Source organism: Nyctereutes procyonoides, unplaced genomic scaffold (genome assembly GCF_905146905.1).
Source record: "Nyctereutes procyonoides isolate TBG_1078 unplaced genomic scaffold, NYPRO_anot_genome, whole genome shotgun sequence".
In the NCBI taxonomy this organism is placed as follows: domain Eukaryota; kingdom Metazoa; phylum Chordata; class Mammalia; order Carnivora; family Canidae; genus Nyctereutes; species Nyctereutes procyonoides.
This window is the reverse complement of record NW_026575126.1, coordinates 67,809,147-67,824,448: the sequence shown is the minus strand read 5'-3', so window position 1 is coordinate 67,824,448 and position 15,302 is coordinate 67,809,147. Positions and strand designations below refer to the sequence as shown.

Sequence of the window (15,302 nt, the reverse complement as noted above, 5' to 3'; positions counted from 1 at the left end):
CTACATCCGACCTAAATCTGTTTCCAGCTGATAATCTCGACCCTGGCTATCATAGCAACTAGAAAACTCTTTTGAGAAGGTGTTTTAAAGGATGTTCTGGGGACAGCTGGCTGGTTTAGTAGAACTTGCAACTCTTAATCTCATTGTTGTGAGTTTAAGTCCTATATTGAGTGTGGAGCCTACTTAAAAAAAAATTAAAAAGGAGTGTCTGATTTACCTTTTGGTCCTAAAAAGCAACTCTTCTTCCTTATGGAGCAGAATTTGAGGCTACTTAAAGGTAGATGGAAGTATAGGACATAGTTCTTCTCTAGTCTGAGCTTCTTGTGCCTCTACTCTGAGGCTTAGTCCACTGGCAGCACTTTGTTTAGGGACTTGTCCATGGCCTGGTATCTGCTATTACTGCAAATGCCTCGGACACCATCATTCTTTTGACTCAAATTCCTTTATTTTTCCTGGTCCCTTGCTGGTGGTTCTTTCTTTTGGGCCATAGTAAGGAGTGTCACCAAAACTGAGTTATTATTCTATTCTCACACAGTCTCTCTCTCTTCTTAAGACCTCAGTCTTGGCTCTCTACTTCTGGAATTCTGTGTTTAAACTGTCTCATCCAAATTGCTGTGTCTAAATTAGTCTTTCCTAACAAAATTATTCCCAGCTGTTCTATCTTCAAGACTAGAGTCCATAGACTCTGGTCCTCTTTATCCAGTGTTTCCTTCTCTGCAATGTAGTTTGGCTCATCCCATGTACTTGGAAACAGATGGATATTCATTGCATACTTGCAAGAAACGTCATTGCCCACTGCCTTGGAGAAAGTTAAAATGTGGCCTGATTTGAATAACCTCCTCTGATTAGGGATCGGTTCCCTTTGTGACCTATCACCCACCACCCTCATCCAACAAATATCTGAGTACCTACTTACTATTTGTTATGCATGATGAAAGGGCTGAGGAATCTTACCTAAGACACATATGACCCCGTTGTCATTGGGAGGAGAGGGAGAAAGATGCACAACCAAGAAAATTTGGGGTGGTGGTAAAAGCTATGGAGAATATAAAACCGACTGGGAAGATACTTAGATTCTTAGATAGGAATTCAAAATGTTCCTGCAGGTGAAGAAGGCTGGGCCCAGCTCACACAAAGTGGGCATCCTAGAGAGTCTGAGTTTTCTTCTGAATTCAGTGGGCGGCCACTAGAGAGTTTTGAAGCAGGGGAAATTACCTTTAAGAGATCACGCGGCCTCTGTGTGGAGAACAGATTGGAATACAGCAATGGTAGAGGTGGGGGGAAGAGGTGGGAGGCGATTGCCATTGTGTAGCTGGAAGATGATGGTGGCCTGGTCCAGGGTGGAGGCAATCAACCAAAGAATTAGAAGGAGCAGATTATGCTTGAGATCATTGTGACCTAAGGGTTGGTGGACTGGGTATGGGAGAAGAGGGTCAACTTCCTGTCCTGGTTGGGTACCAGTTCCTACACAGACATTTCGTACAGAACTACATGGATATAGCCACATGAGAGGGTTCTATACTTCCCTTCCAGCCTACCATAGCCATCAAAGGCCCAGTTCAAGATGAAGTGCCTCCAAAAGGTATCCCTCACTGCTATAGCCCACAGCCGATCTCCTCTGGCTTCCGTGGTGCTCATTGCCTACTGAGCCCGGGTGGTGATGCCTGGGGAGGCTGACATCCTGAGTCTGCCCTCCCATCCACTGTGAGCTCTTCCAGGGCTTAGAGCAAGGATAGCTATGACCTAGAAACCCACACATTGGGTGCTGACAATCTCCTGGCAATTGCTTTACCTCCAGGTGGCTTACCACTTCGAGTCAATATGCCGACTTTACATGCTCCAGAAGAGAGGCTGAGAAAATTTAAGTACCGAGGCAAAGATGTGTCTGTGAGTACCCAGCCACTGCTTCACTCTCTGGAGGAGCAGTGCAGTGAAAATCTCATGGTTGAGATGCATCATAAATGGAATGGAGCAGGGGTGCCTGGGTGGCTCAGTTGGTTAAGAGTCCGACTCTTTCTTTTGGCTCCAATCATGATCTCAGGGTAGTGAGCCTGATGGCTCTGCACTGAGGGTGGAGCTTGCCTATGATTCTTTCTCCCCTCTCCTTCTGCCCCTCCCTTGCTTGTGTGCATGCATGCTCATGTGCTCTCTCTCTCCCTCCATTAAAAAAAAAATGGAATGGAGGATCAGGACATGGGGATGACAAAGCAAATATACCAAAATGGAGATCTAAAAGATAAATCATTTCTCCCAAGGACTCCCAATACTATAAAGTCTATGGGTTTCTTCTGTTATAAGAAAAAAGGGTATATTGTTTTGTTTTTAATTTTCATCTCCCTCAGTCTGGCATCCAAGTAAACCTCCTGGGACTAAATCAAGACTAGATGAATGACCTGTTGATGGATGGTGGAAATGGTCAGGGGACATGTGGGTTGTGACATCCCAGTTCCCAGCCCTGCCTGGATCCCCACGGTCGGGAGGCCCACCTGCTCTTCAGGGACTAATCAGCATTGATGAAAATGTGTTCAGACTTGGGGCAATGGGATGCTTTGCTCACATGGCTTTCCAGCTGAGAGAGTCCTAGCCTGCCAAGATTGTAGATAGACTTCCTTCACTTTGTGCAGAAGGTTGACTATTTTTCTGGATGTGGTATAGTGGGAGAAAGCAGAGGAGGTAAACCATGCTGAGACTATTTACTGTGTGATCTTAACTCTTCCAGCCTGTTGCAACTGTAAAAGTGGAATCTGATGCTTTGAAGCATGTTCTAAGAGCTAAATGTGGTGACAACTTAACTTCCCTACTCTAAGGGCTTCAATTCTTTCTTTTCCTCACTAGATGAGGCGGCAACAGAGGATAGCAGTCAGCCTGGAACTCCGGAAGGCCAAGAAAGATGAGCAGGCCTTAAAGAGAAGAAATATCGCCAATTTCTCCACTGATCCAGCTTCTGAACAACCAACTAAAGGGGTACACTGGGAATGTGGTGTTCATGAGAGTTGTGTATGAAATACGTCCTTAGCTAGTTTCTCTGGCTTGAAGATGTTTCATAGATTCAGAACTTGCAAGTTCTCATTGAGGGTCTTTAAGGAGAGGAATAGAGAGTTCATGGTTAGAACTAAGCTGATGTTTTCAGAAAGCTAAGGGCTGTTACCTTTGTGACTGTGAGTTTGGGATCTATGTTCTGAGCAGGGTGGGGTAGGCAAGATGATGTTTCTAATGGAAATTCACTTGCCACCACTTGGCCAGAAATAGGAAATGAGGGCTTAGGAAGGTTCTCTCTCAGAATCATCTAGTCACTCAATATATAAAGGCTTGCCTAGGATCGGAATGCTGTCTTCTGTCTTCCATTCCCCATACACCTCAGCCTCATTCAGTACAAATTCTGGGTTGACTTGCAGGCCAATATTGTTTTTGAAAATCCTTTCTGGAATGCTCTGATGGGGAAGTTTCTTCTCTTAGACTCCACTAGCCTTGTTTCTACGTGTCTTTGATGATCCATCCCCACCTATGTTCCACCTTAACCATCATTGCACCCTTGGGATTAGAACTCTTATGGGGCAGAGATGAGTTCAATCTGGGCAAGTGGATCCATTGACATAGTAGCTGCCATCAAATGGAATGGCTGTAAGCATTCTCTGAATTGCCATACGTGGCTTCTTTCACTCAGTTTAACGTTTTCAAGTTTCATCCATGTTGTTGCATGCGTCAGTATTTTATTCCTTTTATAGCTGATTGTATAGATATACCATGTTTTGTTTAGCTATTCATTAGTTGGTGGACATTTGTGTTTCCTCTTTTTGGCAATTATGAATAATGCTGCTTTGTACACAAGTATTTGTGTGGACATGTTTTCAATTCTCCTGAGTATACCTAGGAGTAGAATTACTGGGTCCTATGATCATTCTGTTTAACTCTATGAGGAACTACCTTTGGTAAACTGAATAGTGCCCCACCCTACTCCCTCCATCAAAACCTCCATCTCCTAATCCCAAGAGCCTGTAAATGTTACTTTGTAGGACAAAGGGGACTTTGTAGGTGTGATTAAATTAAGGATCTTGAGATGGGGAGATTATCCTGGATTAGCTGGATGGGACCAATCACATTGGTCCTTATAAGCGTGAAGGACAAGTTAGAGCAGGTTATAGGACAACAGAAGCAGAGATTAACGTGTTGTGCTTTGAAGATGGAGGGAGGGGGTCACAAGCCAAGGAATGGAGGTGGCCCCGCTAGAAGCTGAACAAGGCTAGAAGACTGATTCTTCCCTCAGAGCCTCCAGGAAGAGCCAGCCCTTCCTTTAGTGAAGCTGATCATGAATTTCTGACCCCCCAGAACTGTAAGAGAATGTGTTGTTTTAAGCCACTAAATTTGTGGTATTTTTTTATAGTAACAATAGGAAACAAATATATAGCCAAACTATTTTTCAAAGTAGCTATACCATTGTACATTCTGATGTTCTTTTTTTAATTTTCATTTTTTAAAGATTTTTTTTTCTCTTATGAGAGAGACAGAGAGGCAGAGACCTAGGCAGAGGGAGAAGCAGGTTCCCCGCAGGGAGCCCAATGCAGGACTCAATCCCAGGACCCCAGAATCACAACCTGAGCCAAAGGCAGGCACTTGACCACTGAGCCATCCAGGCATCCCTTGGTGTTCTTTTTTAAATTTAAATTCAGCATATAGTATATCATTAGTTTCAGGTGTAGAGTTCAACAATTCATCAGTTGCAACAATTCAACAGTTGCATATAACACCCAGTGCTCATCAGCTCACCCAATTACATCACATTCTGACAGTCTTACCAACACTTATGTTGTCCATTTTCATATTATAGCCATCTAGTAGGTACAAAGGGCTATATTATAAAATTTTGATCTGTTTTCCTAACAACTGATGATGATCATTTTTTGATATGCTTACTGGCTATTTGTAGATCTTTTGAAGGAATGGCTATTCCAAGCCTTTGCTCATTTTTAAACTTGAGTGATTTGTTCATCTATTGTTGAGTTGTAAGAGTTCCTTATACTGTCTATTCTGGAGACTAGATACCCTTACCCTTATCCTACCCTTACCAGATATATGATTTGCAAATATTTCTTACTCTGTGGATTCTTTTCACTTTCTTGGCAGAATCCTTTGAAGCACAGAAGTTTTAAATTTTGAAACCATTCAATTTGTCTACCTTTATCTTTGGTTCTTATGCTTTAGGTATAATGTTTAAGAATCCATTCATTGCCTGATCCAAGGTCACAAAGATTTATGTCTAAGTTTCCTTCTAAGAGTTTTATGGTTTTAGTTCTTATTTTTAGACCTTAGTTCTCTATTTTTGACCTGATCTATTTTGAGTAAATTTTTATAAAGGGTGTGAGTAGGGGTCCAATTTCGTTGTCCTGCATGTGGATATTTTGTTGTCCTAGCATCATAAGACCATCCTCTCCCCCATTGAATTGTCTTCCAACCCTTGTCTAACATCAACGGACCATAAATGTAAGAGTTTATTTGTAGACTCTGGATTCTCTTCCATTGATCAATATGTTTATCCTCTGTCAGCACAACACAGAGTTGATTGCTGTAGCTCTGTAGTAGGTTTTGGGAAGTGTCTTCCGATTTAGTTCTTCTTCAAGATTATTTTGGCTATTTGGGATCCCTTGCATTGCCAAATGAATTTTAGAATCAACTTGCCAATTTCTTCTATAATGATAGCTCAGATTTTAATGGAGATTACACTGTATCTATAGATCAGTTTATAAGAGCATTGCCATCTTGACAATGTTAAGCCTTCCAATTCACGATCGTGTGTATTTTTTAATTTGTTAGGTCTTCTCTAATTTTTTTTATAGTTTCAGTATGTAAGCCATGTACTACTTTTACTAAATTTATTCCCAAGTATTTTACTCTTTTTGATGTCATTGAAAATAAAATTATTTTATTAATTTCAATTTTGGATTGTTCATTGCTGATGTATAAAAATACAAGGGATTTTTATATGTTAATCCTGAAGCCTAGCTGAACCTCTATTTTTGTATATGTGGAGATTCCTTAGGCTCTTCCATCTTCAAATTCTTGAATTCTGCAAATAGCAATAATTTTTATTTTTTTTCCAATCTGGAAAATCCAATCTGGATGACTTTTTTTCCCCCTTTACCTAGTTCATCTGTCTAGAACTTCCAATACTACATTGAATAAAAGTGACAAGAGTGAACATCCTTGTCTTGTTCCTGATTTTAGGGGGAAAACTTTCCATCCTTTACCATTTAAGTATGATGCTAGCTGTGGGGTTTTATTAGATGGCTTTATCAGGTTGAGGAAGTTGCCTTTTATTTCTAGCTTGTTGAATGTTTATTATCATGGAAGTGTGCCTGAATTTTGTCAAATGCTTATCTTGCATTTACTGAGATGATTGTGTACTTTTCCCCCATCTCATTAATAAGTCCTACTATATTGATGTTCATATGTTGAACTGCCCTTGCCTTTCTGGATTAAATCCCAGTTGGTCATGATGTATAATTCTGTTCATATGTTGATACATTTTGTTTCCTAGAATTCTTCTTCCTGAAATTAGCTCTTTTTCTTGAATAATCTCTTTTTGGATCAAATAAAACAAATTGCTACAAGCCTTTGGTCAATTTTTGGAGTTTGGAAGGTTGAACTACTTGTGTTGGTTTTCTTGTTTTTATGGAGGAGGGAATTTTTGGAGGTCCTTACTCTGCCATTTTTGCTGATCATCACTAACATGTTCTTACTGCATGGGATGAAAAGTTGGGGATACAAGTGATGATAGGGATGACCCCTTCCCCAGAGCATAGGGAGTATCCCATAGATCCATGAGATCTATAAGACCTCCAAGTGTTCTTCTCTCCCCTAACGGAGACCAATGTGCAGACTGGGACATCTTGTCCAAGCCAGCCTGTTCTAATCAGATAGATGGCAGGACTAGATAACCATCATTATTCCTTTGGGCAGAGACTCTGACCTGAATGTGTGTCTCCTTGCAGGTCAGCCTCACCCTGCAAGAAATAATCAATGGTGTGAATACCTCAGATCCAGACCTATGTTTCCAGGCCACCCAGGCAGCCAGGTATCACCAAACAAACTTCTGCTGTTTATAGGTTCCTAGCTAGAAATGAGCTCCAGTGGCCTATTTGGTTTTGTGGAAGTGGCAAAATGCCCACACAATATAAGACAAGGCAAGTCCATTCAAAAGCAAGACTAAATTATTCCTCTACACCGTCCTTGAGAACAACTTAAGATATGCAAGTGTTGTCAGAGATGAATTGCTTAATTTAAATTGGCCTCTATAGGGATCTCAGCTCATAGATAATACCTAAAGGGAAAAATATTGCCTTGTCACTGCAAAGTGCTACAGGCTGGACGTTAGGATATTAAGTAGCTCTGGCCCCAGATGTTAGTCTCATTTGATAGCTAGGAATGCCAAGAACACTTATAAAGGAGGTTCTTAATATCAGCCTCACTTGACTTGTTTATATATATTTTTCCCTTTCATTACAAAGGAAAATGCTGTCCCAGGAAAAGAACCCTCCTCTAAAACTGATTGTTGAAGCAGGGCTCATTCCCAGGCTGGTGGAGTTCCTGAAGTTGTCACCTCATCCCTGCTTACAGTTCGAGGCAGCCTGGGCTCTGACCAACATTGCTTCAGGGACTTCCGAGCAGACTCAAGCTGTTGTGGAAGGTGGGGCCATACAACCTTTGGTTGAGCTCCTGTCTTCCCCCCACATGACTGTGTGCGAGCAGGCAGTATGGGCCCTTGGTAATATAGCAGGTGAGACTCTCCCCTCTTCCCATTGGGGTAGGAAGCCAGTGTGGGCCGGGCATCTGGCATGCTATGGGAGTTCTCTGGGTAGCATAAAGATTCAATACACTCAGTATAAATATCTAGAAAAGCTGAGAATAGTATGACAGGCTTTTCCAAAATCCAGAGTCCAGTTCAGAGACCAAAAACTAAAGTGGCAACCAAATGATACAGTATGTGCTGAAGCTATAGGCTGTCTAGTGAGGTCTGTCAATACCGGGGTCCTACAGCCTCAAGTCTTAATGGCTTCAAGAACAAGACAAGTCTTTGACCCTTACAGCATATATAATAGACCCTTGCATAACCCAGGACCCTGAGAGAATTCTATCTCCACTGAAAGTTAATAAGGAAACATAGCAAAAAAAAAAAAGATGTTTCCTCAGTGTGGGGTACAAGTCTCCCCTGTAAATGCAGTCCTAAAATGGCCTTGTGAATTTGGGGTTGATGCTATATTCCCTGCATGGTCCAGGAAAGCATAAGATGAGGAGTTAGTGCTGCAGGGTTGGAAGCTCCAGGATTCCTGGCTGAATATAAATACAATGCTCTTGGGAGGATACGAACTCAATTGGGCCCCTCAGGATTTTGACAAATTAGGATCAGCCAAATATTAGCAGTTTCAAGTTCAGAGAATCAACAACCCACTATGACTGAGTCAGCAAAAACAAACAGTATGATTAGACCTCCAAGGACTTCAGATACTGGGATTAGCAAACACGGAATATAAAACAAGTCTGCTTGTTAAATGCTTGCAGAAAGGAAGCACCCATTTGCAGAGACTTTGTCCTTCATTTTGCTTGGTTCAGTAAGAAACAGGCAAAACTGGGTGGTATAAAGTCACCTATGCCTTGCTTTGGTGGTTGGAGTATTATAAACGGAGACTTCTAAGGTCTCAAATTGGTATATTCTTGCCTGAGTGGGACAGCAGGTGGCTAGCATCTACCCATTCCCCCACACTGGGTTCTGAGTTGCATTTGCAAGTTTCCACCCCATGTCAAAGTCACCTGGGAAGACAATTTGGCCTGCAATAGCCTCCTTCATCTTCCTGAGGAACATGCTGTGAAGTGCTACCAGTATTTAGAGTCTTGAGCACTTCCTGGACCCACTGGCTGCCTCCTTTATGTGTCCACAGACTACTTATAATGATCACTGCTGGGTAGTGCCTGCTTTTCACACTTGGCCTATCTACCCAACTGACATGATGGAGACCCAGGATCTAGTTCATGCCTATACTATGTACTTGTCCAACCCAGAACCCCTGTGGCTTCTCTCCCTTTGTACAGCCTTTTAAAAAATGAGTCACTTAGCCCAGGATTCTCTCCACTCCCTGTTTAATTGTCACATTCTTATCTATTTGTAGGTGATGGCTCAGAATTCAGAGACATCGTTATCTCGAGCAATGCCATTCCACATCTGCTGGCCCTGGTTTCATCAACCATACCAGTAAGAGTCTTTGAAGTAGAAAAACTAGCTAGGTAACAAGTTTCTGAAATTGGGGAAGTACTTTTAAGTCAATGCTAGGTCATATGCTTGCTGCCTTGTCCCTTATGACAGGAGTTATAAGCAAGGCCTAGGATTGAATATCACATGGGGCAGGGATTGACTTGAATTTGGCTCCAAGGGCCAGTAATGCTGATTTTTCCTCAGGGGGCATTGGAAGAGGTCCATTAAAATTTTTCTAAGCTTATAATCCTACAAAAGTAGATGTTTAAGCTCTCCATTCAAGGGGCACAGACAGAATTAATGGGTCATCTATTCTGATCCTAGGTATTAGGTCTACGTTTGAAGCTTAGAGTCAAAGTTGATTGATGTGGCAACAATAGGGGACCCCTTTGGATAAATGTTGGTTCTAGATTTGTCTCAAACAGAAATGAAGAGAAGGTAGCTTCTAAAAGCCCAGGGAATACCCATCCCCCAAGGAGGGAGAAAACCTGACATTGTGGAATCAGAAAATGGCTGACATGACCAGGGAGTTTGCAAAGTCAGCAGTGCAAGATGACAAGTAGGGCAAGGGTCCTAGACACCCACATGCTGGCAGAGGGAAGCAGGAAGTGAAGTGATCTGATCTTTTGGAAAGACCCTTCTGGCTGTTTGTAAAGTGATAGCGGAGGGAGCTGGAATGCTGCCATGCTGGACACGGGGAATAGGAAGAAGAAAGGTTTTGTGTTAGGTTGTTTGGATGACTATTCTCCTAGAGAAATGGGAAGGATGGAAGGAAGAAGGAATCAGAGCCTTAGTTGTACATATTAATTTGAGGTGAGTGAGAGGCATCATCACAGCAACATCAGGTAGATGGTTAATGCAGGTCCAGATAGTCGTGCATGCATACGTCATCAAGCTGGGCAGGATCAACTAGAGCAGGGGCCATCTGGTTGCTTTTGTAAATAATTTTTTTTTGGAGCACAGCCATCCCCATTTATTTTTACCCATATTGTCTGTGGCTTTGGTAATGTTACAAGGGCAGAGATGAAAAATTGCAACAGAGACCCTATGGCCCATAAAGCTGGAAGTGTTTACTCTCTGGCCTTCTCCAGAAGAAATATGCCAACCCCTGACCTGGAATATAAGGAGAGCCTAGGACCAAGGGTCTCAGGCTCTAACAATCAGAGTCTGCCCCAAAGACTGAGAAGAAACAGCCCATTTGGCAATAGAAATGCAGGTTTGGTGTCATAGGTGCCAAGAAGAGGTTTTTCAAGAGGGGTACTAACTAAGTCTAAGAGGGACAGTAACTTTAGAATTGAAAAAGCAGCTGTTGGATTTGGTGGCCTGGAAGAAACCAATTTCATCACCCAGTACAAAGAAGTAGGGGCAGAAATATGACCAGAGGGGTGGAAAAACAAATGGGAAGCTGCAAGGTAGACAGTGAATAGAGATGGACTCTGGGAAAAGTAGGAGCAGGATGATGGCTAGAGAGGTGGGCCCCAGAGTGTGGGAAGGATGCAGAGAGGCGATGGTGGGGATAGAATCTTCAAAGGCAAAAATGGGATCCAGATGCAGGGTAGGAAGACTGACCCTTGAACAAAGATCAGGAATGTGGTTACCACATGTTGGTGGAGTGAGTGACAGTTGTGCAAACCAAGTAACTTGTGCTTGGCCTTTGTTTTGTCAATGAAAAATAAAATAGGTCATCAACTGAGTCAAGTGGGGAGGGACATTTTGAGGAATATGAGAAAACCTCCACCTAACATTTGAAAAGGAAGCTTAAAGCTCATTCTCGGTCTCCTCTGTATGCATCACTATCGAGAACATATTCTGCATGAAGCTCAAATACTTTGCTCCACACTGGTCAATAATATTGATCAGGGATGGCAAGGACACACAGCTGTTGGCATTTTTCCTTCTTTGCACCCAATGCTGGAAGCAGTCTCCTTATTACAGATCACGTTTCTGCGGAATATCACGTGGACCTTGTCCAACCTGTGCCGAAACAAAAATCCTTACCCTTGCAAGACAGCCGTGAAGCAAATGTTGCCTGTCCTGTCCCACCTCCTGCAGCACCAAGACAGTGAGGTTCTCTCGGATACCTGCTGGGCCCTGTCCTACCTCACCGATGGCTGCAATGAGCGCATCGGCCAAGTGGTCAACACAGGGGTCCTGCCCAGGCTGGTCCAGCTTATGAGCAGCTCAGAGCTCAATGTCTTGGTAAATGTCCCCGGGTCCCATCTGGGTCTGTATGGGCCTTCAGATTAGAACATGTGAGTCCTATTCACTTGAACAAGACCTCTCCCACCCACAGTCTTCCATAGTCAGATCTCTTACTTTACCTAGAACAAAGCTTGTCATCTGCATTTCCCTGGTTTCTGCTACTCTTTAGCCAAAGACGAATCTCTCTTGATCCAAAAATCCTAGTGGATGTTAAGTAATTTACTTTGTCTTCCTCTGGTAGCTAGAAAATAGAGACAAGCACCAGATTAAAATAATACCTTCACCCAGCAAACTATTCTTTTGTGGCTGTGGCCTTGCTTTCCAAGGATCTGTGCATGCAGATGTTAACAAGTTGGCTAATATGGTGTGCACATGTGTGAGTGTGTGTATTAATGTAAAGCGCATTGTAACATTTGAATTTCTTACTCAAGTATAAAAGAAAATTCCCTCTTATCCTCACCCCAGTTTGTTATTAGACTATTTCAGTATAGGTGAAAATGAAAAAAAAAATCAAATGCTTTGCTAGGTTATGAAATGTGTCCCTTATACAATATGCTTCTTGAAGACATGCCTTAAGATATGGGTGGCCTTTTGGATTACTGTGGCTAACGTATATTTATGCAGCCTTAGTGATCATCTATGTCTAGATTAGCATAGTATTCCTCATATGTCAAGATTAGTTTGGAGATACTCTCTTTCTACCCTCTCTGCCCCCAACAGTATCTATAAAAAGCTTCTAGTCCTGGGGTAGGGGGGCCGAGGGCCCATTTGGAACCATCCTGCCAAAGTGATTGGCCTATAGCACTACTTCCACCTCTCACTTGATTAGCAGATACCTAGCATATAAGGCTAGGAAAACTCCAGAACTGTTGATAGTCTGTGCTGGGGCAGCCATTATGGTGCAGAGAAATCAAAATAAATGCAGTCAGCCCTTAGAGGATGGTTGTCTTGAGCCCAATTGCACCCCCCATCCTGGGGACCTACAGAGTTGAGAGGGAGTTTGTGAATACATAAAAAAAAATGCCATTGGGATCTCATTAGCTCCAATTAAATATACAACAAAAACTTGATACTGGTGCTAAATACAAATTTGGTAGAAATTATTACATTATACACACTGTAATCAATTTAGCGATTTTCCCAGTGTAAGGATACAGAAAGGGCAGCATCATTTCTTAATAAAGGCAACACTTGACCTCTATCTCATGTGAGCTGGAACTATCGAGAGGCTAGCCTAGTACCTGTAAACTATGCAAATGGCTGTGGATGTGCTGAATTAATAAGGATCATGGACTTAATCACTATTCACAGGTTTTCTGAGCACCATCAACATGGCATGACAAATATCTGGGAATGCACAGAGCTTGGTGTGATCATTTCCTTCTGTTACGATACATTTGCAATGCTTGGTTATACTCCTAGCCTTGTTCTTCCAGACCCCCTCTCTCCGCACAATCGGGAACATCGTCACAGGAACGGATTACCAGACCCAGATGGCCATTGATGCGGGCATGCTGAACGTGCTGCCCCAACTCCTGATGCACCCCAAGTCCTCCATCCAGAAGGAGGCAGCTTGGGCCTTGAGCAATGTGGCTGCAGGGCCCTGCCAACACATCCAGCGGCTGATCACTTGCGGCATGCTGCCTCCCTTGGTGGCTCTGCTAAAAAATGTAAGCGGTGCACTCCATGTCTATGACAAAAGGCTATTTTCCAACCGGCCCTGTGTTGAACTCCTCCAGGAATTCAGACACAGTCTAAGAAGCAAATTAATTGAGCTCACAATAGAGCTATGAGACCTTAGTTTCCTAACTCTCCTTGGAAAAGAAGAGGCATCTCATTTTGGCTGACCCATTAAAGATTTAAGAGACTAAACAGGCATTGTTCAATGAAAAGGTGATCCCATGGATCAGATATTCAGAAAAAAATATTGAGCTGGAAAATATTGGTTTATCTTTAGTGTTAAAAGAATGGGCCATCCACTCTACTTGCCAAAAGAGAGGGGTAGGGGAGGTTTGGTTTTGTTTTAGGAGGAAAAACCTATCAGGTTATGGTGATATTAGACACTGAAGAACTGAAAGGCCACTGAAGGTGGCCTTTTCAGTGTAAAAATCACATCAATTAGAGTGGTAATATACACTGAAAACCCAGATATAAAAGTAGAAATACAATAAAGCTTCCTTCTTCCCCCTGACTCCTACTTGCCTTTCCCAGGACTACTACTATTTGTCAGCATTTCTTTTTGCCATCTTCAAATGGATGTGATAGATGTTTAAATCCTCTACGTGTGAAATGAGCCAGGAGTGGCTCAGTCTTGTCAGGGTGGGGAGGCAAGTGTGGTAGGATGGGGAAGAGAAGCTGCTGGTGGTGAGCCTGCTCTCCAGTTGGATGGTGGTTTCCCAGATGTGTGACCCAAATCAAGGGTTCAGTCCGTCAGGTATTTCCTATCCTCTGTGTGTCTGTGAATCTGTACATATTCTAATCAGAATATCCCGTCACGAATCAAGGAGTAATTTTATTTCCAACTGCCTTTTGAATTACAACTGGCTCCAAGCTAGTTATCCGTGTGTCCTTTTTTGTTTGTTCTTTAAACTGAGGTCACAGTTTTTCCCCAGCCATTAAAGCGGGAATAACTCCTGCCTGGGGATAGAAGGATCTATGGCAGGACACCTGGGTGGCTCAGTGGTTGAGCATCTGCCTTTGGCTCAGGGCATGATCCTGAGATCTGGGATCGAATCCCACCTCAGGTTCCCTGTGGGGAGCCTGTTTCTCCCTCTGCCTGTGTGTCTCTGCACCCCTGCCCCATGTCTCTCATAAATAAATCTTAAAAAAAAAAAAGTGTCTATGGCAAATTACTCCCATACCTCTGGGTAAAGTGTTTCTTGTAAATGCAAGGCAAGGCATACATTGAGTAATGTTTCAATGGCCTTCTTCTGTCACCTCTGAGCTGGCTCAGTCCCTGAGATCACTTCTATGTGCTCAGCTTTGTAGCTCTGGAGCTTCTTGTCCATAGTTTTCCTGTGACAGAAACACCAGAAATGTTGACCTCTGGGTCACTATAACCTAAAGTTCCAAGCATAATGTCTATTTTTCCCATAAACCTGACCTAAAGAAATGAGTCTACTTCAACTTAGAACCTTTTTTAAGGCCCCATAGGAGTCTGCCTGCCTGCTTCTGGGCTTCTCAAAGATGCTGTCTTCTGCATAAGAACTGGAGGCAGATTGCTGTGGTGTTCTATGTAAATTGCACATACAGTCCTGGCTGTCATTAGCCTACCTAGAAATTGAACTAAGTGTTAGCATCTCTATATTTAATTTCTTCAGGATCTGTAAAGAATGTAAATGTTCTCTTTCTGTAGGGAGAATTTAAAGTCCAGAAAGAAGCTGTTTGGACCGTGGCTAACTTTACAACTGGAGGCACTATAGACCAGTTGATCCACCTTGTCCACTCTGGAGTCCTGGAGCCACTGGTCAATCTGCTTACCATCCAAGACACCAAAATTGTTATCATCATCCTTGACGTTATCTCTTTTATCCTCCAGGTGAGCTGTTTGAAGCAGGTTGGTTTTTAAACTGCAGTCTCCAATTTTAAGGCATTTAATTTGGTTCTTAAAACTCACATGTGGATTCTCTTTCTACTTCTTCACCCTTCCTCCTGGCTATGTATCCTATGGGTAACAAAAACAAGAGGACTTGCAAAGAAGGTCCATCTTCATTTTTCAAATGAGTGCCCAGCATTGTTTCAGAAGCTCAGGATACAACAGAACAATATTTTTGAGCCCATATATTAATGGGGAGAGAAACAGACACAGCAGTTTAGAGTTTATCTGGTAAAAGGGCAGTCACTGGTGGCTCAGAGAGGC

General features: G+C 42.7%; 1 protein-coding gene across 1 annotated transcript; it reads left to right on the top strand.

The window, feature by feature from the left end:
* The first annotated feature begins 1,821 nt into the window (after nt 1-1,821).
* KPNA7 (karyopherin subunit alpha 7) lies at nt 1,822-15,011 on the top strand. Its single transcript, XM_055340707.1, has 8 exons — nt 1,822-1,887; nt 2,836-2,964; nt 6,987-7,069; nt 7,503-7,771; nt 9,159-9,241; nt 11,177-11,440; nt 12,880-13,113; nt 14,799-15,011. Exons 1-8 carry the CDS (start codon nt 1,822-1,824, stop codon nt 15,009-15,011), a joined length of 1,341 nt encoding a protein of 446 aa, XP_055196682.1.
* The last annotated feature ends 291 nt before the right edge of the window (nt 15,012-15,302 follow it).